This window comes from Caretta caretta, chromosome 6, assembly GCF_965140235.1.
Source record: "Caretta caretta isolate rCarCar2 chromosome 6, rCarCar1.hap1, whole genome shotgun sequence".
Classification (NCBI taxonomy): Eukaryota; Metazoa; Chordata; order Testudines; family Cheloniidae; genus Caretta; species Caretta caretta.
The window spans coordinates 82,328,255-82,344,048 of NC_134211.1; the positions used below are offsets into that span (position 1 = coordinate 82,328,255).

At 42.0% G+C, this 15,794-nt stretch overlaps 1 protein-coding gene across 3 annotated transcripts in view; it reads left to right on the forward strand.

Moving 5' to 3' along the window:
* Positions 1-15,794, forward strand: part of NUBPL (NUBP iron-sulfur cluster assembly factor, mitochondrial) — a 156,420-nt gene that overhangs the window by 132,344 nt on the left and 8,282 nt on the right. For 2 of the 3 annotated variants that reach the window (XM_048854229.2, XM_048854231.2), the window contains 2 exons: positions 5,956-6,038; positions 13,045-13,152. In XM_048854229.2, the coding sequence (XP_048710186.1) occupies positions 5,956-6,038; positions 13,045-13,122 (161 nt within the window). In that variant the 3' untranslated portion in view covers positions 13,123-13,152. Of the gene's footprint in view, positions 1-5,955; positions 6,039-13,044; positions 13,153-15,794 lie in introns of those variants that run through there. The other variant, XM_048854230.2, reaches the window with a different exon arrangement.

A 15,794-nucleotide genomic window follows, 5' to 3' on the forward strand; every position in this document is an offset into this window, starting at 1 on the left:
AGATGACCTGGCGCAGGTGGAGACTTGCCAAGCCATCTACTTGGCGGCCTCCTTCAGCTGCGTCAAGAGCTTTGGCCTGAAGGCCGAGGATGTTGTGAATTGTATCTTATATATGTCAATTTCAGAGCAATTTAAAATCTGCTGTCAGTGAATAACTTGCCTAATGCCCCCTTACTCTGTTCCGAGGTATAAGTTCCTGGTGTTGTGAAGGAAACACCGAAAGACACGGATGTAACCTTCCAATAAAGTAATTGACACAGGTAGTATTGCTTTCCAAAATGAAGTATCATTTTAGTAAAGTAACTAATAACCCCTACTACTATATGATCTAAAAATCCTAAACCAGGTACAAAATCCCTGACACTAATCTCTTATTGCAAGTTAAAGAGCATTCAAACTATAATAGCATATAGTTTTAAATGATTCTAAGCAAAGCGATTTGTTACAGCACTCCCAGCCATCTAGGAGAGTGTGGGCCTGCTGCTCTAGCTGGGCATTCACCTTTCTGCCACCAATCTCTCCCCGCTGGAGAATTGGGTAGATCTCGAGGCCAGGGTGGCTGACTGTGGATCTTGAGGACCGGAAGTGGACGAAGGACAGGAAGTGGACGAAGTTGCTCTGGTGCCTTTTCCTATGAGGGAGGGCACTAGTGCTTAACCATCTGGTCCTGTCCGGCACCAGCTGGTCCTCTGGCACCAGCTCAACACCCTGAGCCTGCCCCCGGACACTCCAGTCAGCCTCCAGAAGATCCTGGAGTTTTTCTGGCTCGGGCTGCACTGGGTCTCTGCAGGTGTCCTGAGCCTTCCCTGGAGGAGGGAGAAAGGGCCTGCTTTGTGTCTGCAGTTAGGTCTTTGTCTTCCACCTCAAGGCCCTGCAGAATTCCTTACAGTGTAGGTAGTAAGGCATGAAGTGTGCTGGCGCATGTTTTCATCCACCCCCTCTGAGGGCTCTGTTACAACCAGCAGCTCTTGTACCTCCACACGAGGGTGCCCCCCAAAACCAGTCTGAGCTGCCGGTCTTTTACCAGGACCTCCTCAGGACCTGGAAGCTAGTCTCGGTGACCAAGTCCATGGCAGCCACCAAGGGGGTGAACCTTTTTGCTGAGCCCTTCGTACACATCCCAGCATCTAAGAGTGCAAGAGTCTCTCTTGCTGCACTGGAGGTTGGTCTTTGCTGGTACCACCAGGATCTCCTGGACTACGACTGAGGAGACTGGTTGTATCCCATTGCGGTCTGTTAATATATGGGGCTTTCCACCCCTTGTGTCCCCTGTCGCGTGTTCCAGGAGGTAATGGCAGCCCTACAGCCTGTCTCTCACATTTTCCTTGAACGGGTCTTGCGGGAGGGTGCTCCCCCTTGCCCGCTTGATCTTTACCGTTGGGCTCTTGCCCCACAAGCCTCCCCAGCCGCCACCTTCCCGCCCTGACCCCCCACTCACCATCTGAGCTGGCTGCGAGACATGCAGCCGATCAGTCTCTGAACCACGCTCAGGAAACAGCTGTATGTGCTTGTGCTCCGCACTGTTCATTTCATCACCCTCATGTCCCACCCGACACCAAGTGGAGGGACCTCCTACCACCCACGGAGGGCTAACAACCCTGATGGGCTAGTCCATATTCCACCCTGGTTCCACGGCCCACTGGGGATGTTAGTTGGTGGCTCCTTCACGGAGTCATGAGCATGGGCATGTACTGGGTGCAGTTCACCACTTCCCCCGACATCTGCTCCTTCTGCAGTGAGAGGGAGACCCTCGCATGCATTTACATTAAGTGCGCCAGGTTGCAGCCCCTCTTCCAGCTTCTCCAGAACCACCTCCTCCAATTCTGGCTGCACTTTTCCCTGCACCTCCTGCTTTATGCACACCCTATCCATGGCCCCACGAAATCGCAAGATATCCTCATCAACCTTCTCCTGGTGCTAGCCAGGGTGGCCATCCACCATACCATGAGGAGGAAGCTGAATGGGAGGTTGCTCTGTGACTATGGTACCTACTTCTGATCCTCCCTCAAGTCTCTGGACAGAGTTCCTCTGGGCCATGCTCCTTGGATGTCTTGAGGAGCAGTGGGCACTGTCTGGGGTCTTCTGCTTGGTATCCCCATCTGGATCCCTGATTTTGAACCTGTGACCCACCACTTTCTTCCCTTTCTTTTCATTGGTTGTCTCCCATAATCATTTGATGTCTGGGTCTGGTGGCTCTTCCCCTTAGACTGTGAGCAGGGGCCTTTAGATGTGGGCAGGCTTTTGCCCGCCCATCCCCAGTGCTTCAGTAGGTGCACTGACTTAATCTTCGCACAGAGCCTGCAGTGACTCAATCTTCAGGCATGTGGCTGCAGCCTATCCTCCAGGTTCAAGTATTTCCTCAACCCCACCAGAGCTGCAGATCAGTCTGTGCAACTACCCAGCCAGAAATCCTCATGCTGCCTCACAGAGTCTCAGACTCTTGAGACTCCCAGCCTGCTCTTGACCCTGTTCCTGTTTCTGCCCCAGCCTTGCCCAAGCCCTGTTCCAGTCTTGTCCTTGCCTTACCCTGCCCTTGCTCCAGCCCTGTTACTGACCTGCTCCAGGCTTACCTCTGCCTGCTGACCCTACCTAAACCCCTGGACTCTGACTACCTGGCTTTGATCTTTGGTCTGTATCTGGACTCTGGCTATGACTGTGACTTGGCTTGTCCCTGGACTCTGACCATCTTGCTTCAACCCCTGGCTTGCATCTGGACTCCAGCTATGGACTCCTGGCTTCACGATGGACCCTGATCTTGGTTCTGACCCTGGCCTGTCCCCAGATCTCGATTCCAGTGCCACTCTTAGTCCAGTCCCAACTCAAAAGTCTGGCTTTGACCTTTCGTCCAGCCACTAAGCCTGACTACTGAGAGGTAGCACCTGACACCTAGTTTTGGAAGGCTCTGATGTTCCTGAGTCTTCTCCAGTTTTGGCGAACCAAATAATTTTGTGTCATCTGCAAATTTTGCAATGTCACTGCTCACCCCCTTTTTTATGTCATTGATGACTACGTTAAACAACACTGATCCTAGTATAGAACATTGTGACACTCTAAATTTTATCATGATGAAAATTGGCCATTTCTTTTCTGTGTCTCAGCCAGTTTCTGATCCATTACTTTGACCAACACAGTATGAGTACTTAGTTTCTCTAGTAGCTTCTTGTAAGAAGCTTTGTTAAGGGCCTTCAAAAGTTCAAATAAAGTACATCAGCCAGTTCCCCTTTATTGATTTCTGTATTAACACATTCAGTTAATTCAAACAAATTTGTAGAGACATTTTCCTATGCAGAAGCTATGCTGGTTAGACCCTAATAAATTTGTGATCTCCTAGATCTCTTATAATTCTATTTTTAATTGTTTTTCAATACATTTACCAGATATATAAATAAGGCTTACTTGTCTGTAATATCCCAGATCACTTCTAGCACCTTTTTAAAACACACAACAATTGCTACCCTTCAATCCCCTGGTATAGTAACTTTTAAAAAAAATTAAAATGTGCATGTTTTTGCTTAGCAGCTCAGCAACTTTATTCTTAGATATGTTGTAAACTCTTGGGCATATACCATCTGGACTCAATGGATTTGTTGCTTTTTAAATTATCAGTTTGTTCCAGCCCTTCTTTTTTTGTTACCTCACTCTCTGATAGTGCTTCATTGTTATTACCAGAAAAGAGTAGGTGCCAGGCAGGTATGCTCTGTGGTGAAGAATTGTGCAAAGAAATCATTTAGTTTCTCAGCAATAACCTTATCTTCCTTAATTGCTTGCTTTACCCATGGTGGTCCAGCAGACCCATTGATTTTCTTGCAGGTTTTCTGCTTCTAATATACTTACAGAATTATTTGTTTCTTTTTATATCTTTAGCTACTGTCTTTAACTCAATTAGGTGCTTTTGTAAATCACACTGGGCACCTATCTGCATCTTTAAGCACATAAATACCTTCATAAATGTGGCCCTCAATCCTTTTGAGAACAGTTGGAGATGGCAGCCATTTTGAAAAAGGGCAGTTCTTTGTGGAATTCTGTTGCTGCTGAAGTAGTAAATTTTAGTTGTGAAGAGTGACTGCAAAAAATTTACTCTGAATCCTAAAAATAATAGTCTTCAAAATGTGACCTATGTACAAGATAACAGTAATATTTAGAATCATAGAATATCAGGGTTGGAAGGGACCTCAGGAGATCATCTAGTCCAACCCCCTGCTCAAAGCAGGACCAATCCCCAATTTTTGCCCCATATCCCTAAATGGCCCCCTCAAGGATTGAACTCACAAGCCTGGGTTTAGCAGGCCAAAGCTCAAACCACTGAGCTATCCCTCCCCCCATAGAAAACTAGATTTAACTATGTGGGACTTTGATTAGTCTGCATTATTCCATTACTAAGAACATTTGGGACCAAGAAAAGATCTGACCTCCAATGGTAAATTTATGAAAAAAAACAATTTTTAACTAAATTTAACTAAAAAAAAAAATTTGTGGATTTACTTAAATTCTCAGAAAATTCATTCTGTGCCAAAAGCATATGTACTGAGCAATTTTGGGGAGGATAGATTGTAGTCTTTATATAGAGGTTGCATCTCTTCTTTAAGTGCAAAATTCAACTCTACCTTAATTACAGAGTCAAGACCAGCAACTCCATACTTTTTTTTTTATTATTTATTTTTATTTTTTTCTTTTAGGGTCTTCTTTTACTAGCATCCTTAACTATTTTTTAAAATCCTCTTTTAAAGTTCAGTGCAAGATTTCAATATATTTCCTTCTCTAATTATGTTGAACTTAAAATTTATTTTGATCACGGTTACATTGGGGCTCAACTACAGATATTTCTTGGACCAACTCTTGTATTTACTTACATATAAAGGTTTGACAGCACCCGTGCTTGTGTCTGTTTAACTAGAGGTTTGCTTTTAAACTATTTTAGTTAAACCAGTGCAAGTTTATAAACGAATACTTATTTCAGTTTAGCTATTTTTTAATTTATCTTAATCTGGTGTTAAAAATAAATTAAGTTAAAGCAAAACACACTTTGTAGCCAAACTAAGAGTACCTACACAGGATTTTGCACCAGTTTAATTAAAATGGTTTAAAAACACACTTTTAGTTAAGTCAGTGAAACTTCTGAGTATAGACAAGGCTTGCGTGAAGAGTAGCCAGGCCTCCAGCATGCTGTAAATTTAATACTGGTAGAAGATCAGTTTTTAACTGCATTTTATATCATAGGCAGTATCTGTGTTGTGATATAGTAATTATGGGAACTTTTAAAAATTTACTGTATTCAGTGCTGGAAAAATATTTCAGAATTAAGTGAAAATATCCATTGGGTTGATAAATGATTTTTCCTTCAGAACATTTTTCTTCTATAACAGTTCCCTGCTGATTACACAAGCAAAACACACAGTAGTTAGCTCTTGTAAAAGAGAATGAGTTGAATATATAGCTAGCACTTAATTAAATCAATGGCCTACTAAGGACTATAGCACATTTTGTTGTTTGGCAACAAAATGTGCTATAGTTTGGATATTGATTAATATCTCAAAACACTTTTGAAATACAAAAGTAAGAAATATGTTGAATAGTATGTTATCCTGACACTCAAAGAAGTGTTTTTATTTTGTACCTATCCAAAATGTCTAGACCATAGAAATGTCTCAGTTTGAGCTTTTCTGCATCTCCAGAAAGCAATAAAGCAAACTTCCTGTCATTATAAATTACTGCAAAGCGATCTGCTCTTTTTCCAGAAAATGAATAAATTTGAAATATATTGGTACTAATGATTGTGGATATGTGGAACTCTGCTGCAGCTAATTTTCATTTTAAATGCTAATTTTAGAGATTAAGTAATTCAAAGGATAGCCTGAACTAGAATTTGATTTCAGGTAGCTTCAGGGCTAGTTTAATGAAATGCACTTATGAAATATTGAGTCTTTATGTAAATGTATTTTGGTGTTTTTAATGCAGGAGACATTCCATTGCATGTTAATATAAGAGAGACATGTGATGCCGGCCAGCCTATTGTTATCTCACAGCCTCAAAGTGACACGGTAAGTTTAGTGCTATGAACTTAAAAAAATAAATAAACAAACAAAAATACCCTGAAGAGTGGGGAGGGAGGAGGGAAAGGTCTCTGTTATTTTAAGAGGGGAAACCGTCTTGTTAAAATAAGGAAATAAATCCTGAAAATTTAATTAATTTATGTACTTGCTCCAAAACCGAGGTACACAGGTATGTGGGTTGTCCTTGCTGTCTTTTTCTCTTTGTACACATGTTTTTTGTTTAATTAGTCTGAACCATAGTCTCAGTAGCAAAAGACTCAATCCAGATGCTTGCATGCCAAGAAGAGGAAGGGTCAGTGTCGGGACACACGAGATCTCACTAATAACATAGGTCTTCTAAAGCTGTCTGTTGATCCTTTGGTAGTTGAGTCACGAGAGGATCAAAGGGGAAGGTTAGTTCTGTCAAAAGGTCTGTGTAACAAGAACCTGCACATTGTCAATACCTAGAATATAGTTAGTAGGAAGTGGAGGAATTTGTATACAGGAGGCAATGGGATGTTTCTGTGAATTCACCATAGCATTTTATTGCCAAATGAAAGCACTGGTGTATTGAGAAGGTGGGGGAAAAAACAGACTTATCTTTCCAGAAAAGTAGTCTTGTACATAAGATATTGTCATACATGTTGACAGTACAGTACTTTTCTGCCTAGTACATCTTTTCCCTACCCTGTGCCTATCTCCTCTGTTTGGATTGTAAGCTCTCAAAAGCAGGGACTGTCTGTTACCTCATTTGTACAGTGCCTATCACAATAGGGCTCAATTTTTATATGGTTACCAACATTCTGGAGAGTAGTAGCAAAACCTAAACATTGTTGTACTTGTTAATTTTGTTTTTAAGAGAGAAGTTGGAGCAGAGTACCTTATAAGACTACTAATAGAATGCAACACATTCACTAGTCTGGGATAAGGCCTGTACTACTATTGATCACAGATCACTATTGATCTGTGAAATGGTTGTGTGATGTTCTGGTTTATCTATTCTCTGGATAGATGAAGAGTCTTCAGTCTCCATTCATCAGGCTGTCACCCTTTACAAGCAGTACTTTCCTATTTAAAGAGAAATACAGTAAAATTCTGTAGATTTGCCATCTACATTTGTGAGTTTGTTTCTAATCTGGCATCTAATTCCTGCCCACACTTGCACTGGTAATGGCATTAGGAAGAAATCGGGGGATAACTCCATTATCGACATCAAGTTAAAGATGAAATAAGTAAATTTTTAACACTTACTGTGCCTCAGTAGAGGGAACTTTTTTTACACTTTCTCATTGTCTTTGTAAGATAATCACTTCCCCCACAAAGAAAAAGTAAAAAGTCACTAATCTTTGTGCAATTTAAAATTGCTTGTCTCCCCCCCACTACTTTAATGTATCTCTCTTATTTCTTTCTTTAAATAATATAAAATTCACAGCACATAAACAATGGTTAGAGAGGTTCTATGAGGTCAGATTCTAATCTTCAATATATAACATCCATCATCATGTTTCTCAAATAAACTAAAATTGCGGCTGTTCATTCATGAAAAACCACGTATTTTTCAGATAGAGGACATTATGCATTGCACTGTTGAAATTATCTCCACTCTTGTCCTTAGATTCAGAAATATTAAAAACATCTGTTCCGCTTTCCTTAGTGAACTTTTATAAATGAAATAGAGTTATAGGGCTGAAACAATACATAGCTGAATAAAACAGTGGGCTATAGGGAGAGTGACTGAGTCCTCAGAAAACAATGTGCTGAGTTTAACTGTCACGTTTTAGGTTCTGTTAAGACTAGAATAAAAGGTATATAATCCCCACACCAGTGATGAAGGGGTTAAAGAGAGGCTGTGGGCAAGGCTGGTCCTGCCCCTTCAGCCCTGTCAATCATGTCAAGGATGGAATAAGGTCTTAAAAAGAGGAAGTTCTCAGCAGTTGCGAGGCAGTTCTGGGAGAGAGCAGGCAGCTGGGGAGGGCTCTGTAGCTCATAAAGGAGACTCCTAAAAGCCTTCAGGGGAGCTACCCTAAGGAAGGCCATTTACCACCTCCCCAGCCCCGTGCTTACAAGAAGACAGCGACCCTGGTATATTGGATGGGTAAGACAAGTTCGGCAAGCTGATTAGGTGGTTGCTGTCACTACCCTCAATCCCTTTCAGCCCAATCTCCAGCTAAATTAGAGGTACTAAGGACCCTACTATGGGATTATCCTAACAAAACAGATGGGGCATATATATGCAAGGGACATCTGGTAGGGTTTCAGATCCCATGTGAGTAGGCTTGGAAGGATTATAATTTTATCGATAAATGTCAGTAAACATCTATTACCAAGTACACATACAAACCTATGAAAAAGTATTACTATCAATAATTGACATTTACAGATAGACAAAGTGAGAAAAATGCTGCTTGGGAATGTATTAGAGTTTGATTTAAGGTTTTTGAATCTCAACGTTTACTGTAATTAAACAATTATTGTTTACCCCTCATTGTCTGGCGCTCCCCTCCGTAATTTCTTGCAACTGTGAAAATGTAAATAGATAAGAATTGGAAAATACTTCTTAAAAATAAATATCAATACTATCCATCAAAATTATAAAAAATAAAAATCAAATTCTGCCAAGCCTACATACGAGGGGGAAAGGTTACGTGTGTGGGCTGAAAATTTATAACTTATTAAAGAACTAGAACAAATAGTTTGGGAAAACGTCAGGTAGAAAGAATAGTTGTTCCTTTTTTGAAATTACCAGTAGAGATCTACAGCTCTCCTGAATGTGGTGCCTAAAAAAGTTAATGGATAATACAGGATTATCAACCATTTATCTTACCTTCAAAGCTTCCTTTAAAGACAGTATTGACCCTCAATTATGTTCACTTTGATAGTCCTCATTTGATGCAGCAGTAGCCATGGTTCAGGAATGCAGCATAAGGACACAGGTAGCAAAATACAACATTACTCTGTGTTCATTACAAAAATAGTAACTGGTTCGGTCTTCAGTTTGAGGAATATTACTGTTTTGACAAGGCCATGCCCTTGCTCCACATCATGTTCAGCCTTTGAAAGGTTAAGCATGACATTGGAATGGTCAGATCTGAGGGAAACGAGCTTGCACCCAAGGCAGTTCACTGTTTCAGTGACTTCCTCTTGGCAGAAAATATGATCAGTAGAGCACAGCTGCCTGTTGAGAGCATTTCTGGAGATGACCGAGTGCTTGGGGTCTCACTGGCCTCAGAAAAGGCAGAAGGCCCAGCACAGTTAACATACTTGGGAACTGAATTGGATTCAAAACAGTGTGTATCATGGATACCCAGAGACAGCTTAGGTAAGGTAAAGGTGTAGATAAGGACAATCAAAAGTTCTACGAAAGCCACTCTAAAACAGAAATAAGTAACTATTGGGACATTTAAATTTTGCATGTAGGGCAGTGGCCTTGGCTAGAGCCTTTTGTGCCCATGTGGTGGCTGACACTTCTGGAGCCAAGAATCCTCATCGCTTTGTCAGGATGACCAAAAGAAGTAAGGTCGATTTGGATTAGGGGAAGCGTTCTTATAGCAGTTTAATGGGTTATCAGTTCAGTGACCCAATTGAATGCTAGGATCAGCATTACGGGGACTGTCTGACGCCTCTGGGAAAATTGGTTTTGGAGTTCATTACCAAGGGAATTGGTGTGCATAGAGGTGGCCTGAAGAGTGGTCAAAGCATAGTATAATAAGAGATTACTTCTATTAAGTTTTTTCTGATATTGGTGGCTGTCACTATTTGGGGTGAGGAATTAAATGGTTTTGATTTTAGTCTGACAAACAGGCAGAGATTCACATTAATTCAGAGTCAACGAAGTAATGTGGCTGGTAAGGGCATTTGTATTGCACTGCTGTTTGTTTAACATATTTTCTGTGTAGTACATGTTTCTGGTGTTGATAATGGGATTGTCCATGCTCTATCTCAGTTTCAGGATGACCGATTACAGAACCTAGTGCTGTTTGCCGCCAAGACCCACAGGTGATGCCTCACAGTTTGTGGAACCATGGCTCCTGACGGCTTTAGGATTGGTGGAAAATTCCATTGCCCCAAGGACATTACGGGTTTATGAGGCTAGTTTTGTTGAGTTCATAGATTAGCATTGAGGAAGCCTTCCGTATGTTTAGTACATCCCTGAGTTTCAGGTGGTGAATTATGCGGTGTCTTTGGTGCATTGTAGATTGGCATCATTGGCTATAGTGAGTCACCTTTAGAGGTGGGCAAATAACTGATTTTTTTGGCTTGTCCAGCAAGCCAAAAAAATCAAAAAATATTCATAAGATTCTGAAAATGACAAAACTTTTTCCACATAAGCAAATTAGAAAAGGGATTGTGTGTCCGTCTGTCCATCCATCCGTGTCCTCTGTAGGCCAACTGTTAGGGAACTTGCTTGGGATGTGGTAGACCTAGGTTTGAATCTCCACTAGATATTGCCCCCTCATAGGTGAGCATCCTAACCACCAGACTATAGACTATTTTGGAGTGTGTCACTCTCTGTCTTGTTGAAGCTGTTGCACTGTGTGTAAATCAATATTCATTGAGCCAAAGAGAGAGTGAGTGAGAACAACTGTATAGCCTGGGTGATTAAGGCACTCACCTAGAAGGTAGGAGATGTGGATTCAAATCTTCTCTGCCTGATTCATTGGAGGGATTTGAATCCAGATCTACCTCCCAGGCTATGAAGTTGTTCTCGCTCACTCGCTGTTTGGAACAATGAATATTTCTATTTATATGTAGTGGAACAGCTTCAACACAAGAGACTGAGAGCAACCCACCCCAAATCAGCTGATAGCTTGGTGGCTAGGGATGCTCACCTGGAGCGAGGGATATCTAGTGAGGATTCAAACCTGGGTCTGCTACATCCCTGGCAAGTGCCCAAACCACTGGGCAAAAGGTTATAAAGGGGCAGGTTGATATGGACTCACAGTTTTGCTGACATGCATAAAGGTTTTCTCAAAAACTAATTAGATCAAATTTGCAAATTGATTAAAACTGCATTTTTTTTAATGAATAAACTATTGGTTCAAAAATTTTCGCCAACTTGTAGCAGCATTGCTGGCCTGTCATTTTGTTGCACGCTGGCAGGATTTACTAACACATGTGGAAAATTCTTACTAAGGAAGCTTTTGGAGGGATGGTCCAGAGGAGAGGGATGCTGCATAGGTTTCAGGCACCCCATAACCATAAAGCATTTGTTTCAGTGATTGGAAGCTTTACCTACATTGGGGTGCATGTGGATTTGTTTAAAGCTGCATTTGTCATTGCTGTTTTCAGTGCCTTCAGGGTTAGTGAGGGTGTGCTGGTGTCAAGGGGACAGCTCCAGGAGTGCCCTCAAATTGGTAGATGTGCAACTTAAACAAGGAGCAGTGCCCTTGAAAATTAAGGTATTTACAACCCTATCAATCCAGAAAAGGAGCCACAGAAGAGCTAAGAGAATGCTTGTATGAACAGGTATGTCCAGTAAAACAGTTTGTGATAACCATGTGGATGCAGGAGCAAGGCCCTTTATACCTCTGACTAGGTACCATTTGCTGTGGTAATGGGGGAGGCATTAGCCCATTTGGATCCCAATCTGGCAAATTATGGCATTCGTTCTTTTAGGATGGGTGCAGCGCTGTTCACAGCACTGGAGGGTTTTCAACTCTCAGAGGCTGCAGGCAAGTAAATCGGACTGAAATATGACCTATAAGCGGACGGTCAGCTTGGCATGTGTTACAGCTGAGCTTCAGGTGTGAGGCTATCCACCTGCAATGGTTTGGGAGAAGGGGCATGTTGTCAGATCAGCTCATGCCTCTTCTGCTCTTGTAGATGTCTGAACTACATCCATCTAATATCCTGATTGCTCAGCTCAGGGGAAATGATCTGGGGGCCTGCCTTGGGGTAAATTTGTGAATTAGGATTCAGAGGGGCATGGGATGGAGTAGACTGACAGAGCATGAGATTAATTCGGTCAGAAATATTTGCAAGGTGAGTATGGCAAGGCGTGGTCAAACCAGCCCATGGGGTTAGGGCTTGGAAGAGCATGAACTGTGAGGTTGTCAGAGTCATCTTTGGACATGGGGTGGCTCAGGGACATCTGGTATCATGTGCCTGAATTTTTAGATGTGATAGAGTGCCCTTGCTGGACAGAGGGTCTGGCATTTGGCTTGGAGACTTTAGGAATTGGATTAGGCATGAAATACATAACAGACTGTGGGGTGAAGGTGTGACCACACTAATTACTGGCACCCCGAATGTGCCAGTGCAGATACAGGCTAAAAAAAAAAAAAAAACCGCTCCCAGAGGTAAATGAGACCTGGGACCTTTTGCCTGTAAGGAGAAGGTGAGACCTAAAGTCTTTGCAGACCAAGGTCTCCTTTGGCATTCTCTTCCCCTCTTGTGTGAGGGAGGGCATGAGGATTGGAAGTTAGTTGAGTCCTGTTGGTAAACTGAAGAGGGTCTACCCTGAGTATATGGTGGGAGTCTAGAAACTCTGCACTGGACCCAATTAAATGCCTAGTATGTGAGAGAGGGTGGGTCGATAGTGCCCCTCTCCATTGTTAAGTTAGTAGAGTTGCAGCCTGCTGTTTAAATCGATCCTTGTGTGTGTCTTTCATTTGCACATAGTTCAAAGATACGCAGGAAATTTCACTCCTTTTCCTGAAGGAAACCCTCCACACTTTTCCATACATCTTGCTTCTGCTGATTCAGGAACTTTGTTGCCATTTATCTGCTCACCATTCCTGTACCCATCTCCCCAAAGAGGGGGAGTGGTTACATAACAAAATCTAAAGCTGGAATTTCGCTTTTTTTGTCTGGCAGTATTATATGCCAGGTTTCGAGGGGTGTGTGTGTGTGTGTGTAGAAGTAGAGTGACAACTCCTCAACACTTCTCCCTTGCAATATATCTCCTCCCTCCTGTAAAATAAATACTGACAGAGCCCAGGCCGCACAGCATTGGTGAAGAAGGGACTGTGCTACTTAGGCTCTACTTACACACACCCTCTTTCTGTTTTCAAAGCATTTCTGCTCCTTCTTGTGCTCTTCTGCTCCCCTCAGCCCCACAAGCAAAAGGAAGGAGTTTTTGACCTCCAAGTAACTATCCAGTAAGTTATTGATATATTTGAAATTGTTGGGTTTTTTTTTTTTTTTTTTAATTTCCACAGATGAACTGCTTGCTTTCAGAAAGAAGGACTATAAACTAATTCCTATTAGAGAGCCTCCAAATAACAAAGGAAAAACTATAATCTCTAAAGATTAATCATTTTGTATTAATAGGAAGGTAGCTGTGAGTGATAGATACGAACTCAAAATCCTCTTCCTCTCTCCATGCCCTTTCCACCCAAAAAGAAAAAAGTTTCTATTTTTGTTGCAAGCCATCTTCTGTTGCTTAGTAATGAGAGAATAAACAACTGAACTCAGCCGTATTATTCAAGTCTACAGATGGCACATTAAAAAGATCATGAATAGGAGAAAAAGTTCAATATATGTAGAGTTGAGTTTGTGTAATGAAGGGAGTATTGATAATTGGAAATCCTGTTTAGACTTTTCACATATGTTGTTTGTGTTACTGCCATTTTATTAGCTTTGGATGAACGACTGAATTTCTCACCAAGATAGAGATTTCACTTTTTAATCACTTTGGAGGAAACAAGTCTAGGTCAAATCACCTAATTAAACTGTTCTCTAACCTTGATGTAGGACAATTAATCTTGCATTTCTGAAATCTTTTAAAACTGAAATGTGTTGTTAAAAAGTGACCAACAGTTTTATGTTCCATTCATTGGTATGTGTATATTGATGTTTACTGCCCAAATCCTGGTTCAGTCCACAGGAACTGAGTTGTGTCTATGGTGAAGGGTTATCATCTCATAGGACCTGGACACACATGGCCAAGCAATGGCTGCTACATCTAGGGATGGGGAAGCGTAGTGTTCCATGCTATCCCTAGGCAGGGTTATGAGCTATGGATCTGTGTTCTGCACAACTCTCTGGCCACTGTGTAAATCATTATCAGCTGAGGCAGCGCAAATAAAGTTGAAATGTTAGAATTTAGATCCACATCCCTGGTTGGTTCATTAATAAACTGAAGATGAAAAAAAGCTCTGAATAAAACAAAACACTACATACCAGACCTTTCCTGCTTTGCACAGGTGGGAAGTGGGGAGGGCACATCTCCTGATAGCCCTTTATTAACTGCTGTGGAGAGTTCCACATTTGACCTTCCTTAATCTTGAGTCTCTCCCATCTGGTGCCTGCCCCTGTGTAAGAGGCAGGAAGCCTTATGTCTGGCTTCCTGTAGGTCACATGCTTATTCCAAGTCATGTGCCACGTGTCTATCGCTCCCGGTTTTAAAGGGGCCAAAGGCACACTGGGATGTGTACATTCACCTCAAAGCCTAGTGTCTTTTTACGCACATCACACATTCCTCCCAGTGATAAGATGTATATACCCGGTCCTCTGGGTCATAGATTTGTGTAGTTTAAGGTCAGAAGGAACCATAAGGTCATCTAGTCTGACCTTCTTTATATCACAGGATATTACATTTCACCCACTTATCCTGGTAATTGAGTCCAATAACTTTTGTTTCACTTAAGCATAATTTGTGTTTGGCTAAAGCATATCTTTCAGAAAGGCATGCAGGCTTGATTTGAAGACATCAAGGGATACAGAATACACTGCTTCCATTGGTAGTTTTTTCCAGGGGTTAATCCCTCTCACTGTGCAGAATTTGGGCTTGATTTGTAGTTTGAATTTGTCTGGTGTCTGCTTCCAACCGCTTGTTCTTGTTGTGCCCTTCTCTGCTAGATTAAAGAGCCTTTCAGTACCTGGTATTTTCTCCCTGTGAAGGTACTTATAAACTGTAATCAAGTCACCTCTCATGCTGCTTTTTGAGAAGTTGAACAGATTAATCTCTTTAAGTCTCTCAAAAGCTAAACCAATTGAGCTCGTTGAATTTGTCACTGTAATCCATTTTCTTTAGCTTTCGAATAATTGTTGTGGCCCTTCTCTTCACCCTCTCCAGTTTTCCAGCATCATTTTTAAAAATGCGGAGCCCAGAATTGAACACAGTATTCCAGTATCAGTTTCACCAGTGGCATATGCAGAGATAAAATCACCTGCCTGCTCTTACTCACTTGTCCCTTGTTTATACATCTAAGCATCATATTAGCCCTTTTCAGCACAGCATCACACGGGAGGCTCATGTTGAGTGGCTTATTCATTATGACCTCTAAATCCTCTTGAGAGTCGCTGCTTTTCAGTGTACAGCTTTTCAGTGTACTGACCGCCACTTCCCGCAGCCCCCATTGGCGTGGAGCGGCGAACCGCGGCCAGTGGGAGCCACGATCGGCCGAACTTGCGGATGCAGCAGGTAAACAAACCGGCCCGGCCCGCCATGGGGCTTACCCTGGTGGGCCGCCTGCCAAAAGTTGCCAATTCCTGATCTACCATTCTGTGAGTATGGCCTGCATTCCTGGTTCTTAGATATATAGATTTGCATTTGGCTGTATTTTGTTTGAATGGGCCCCATTTACCAAGTGATCTAGGTGTCACTATATGGCTGCCATGTCCTCATCATTATTTACCACACTTCCAATCTGTGTCATCCACAAATTTTATCAGCAGTAATTTTATATTTAGTTCCAGATCATTGATGAAAATGTTGACTAGTACCAATCCTGTGGAACTCCACTAGAAACACTTCCATTCAGTGCTGATTCCCCACTGACAACTTATTTTTAAGATCTGTTAGCCAGTTCTTAATCCAGT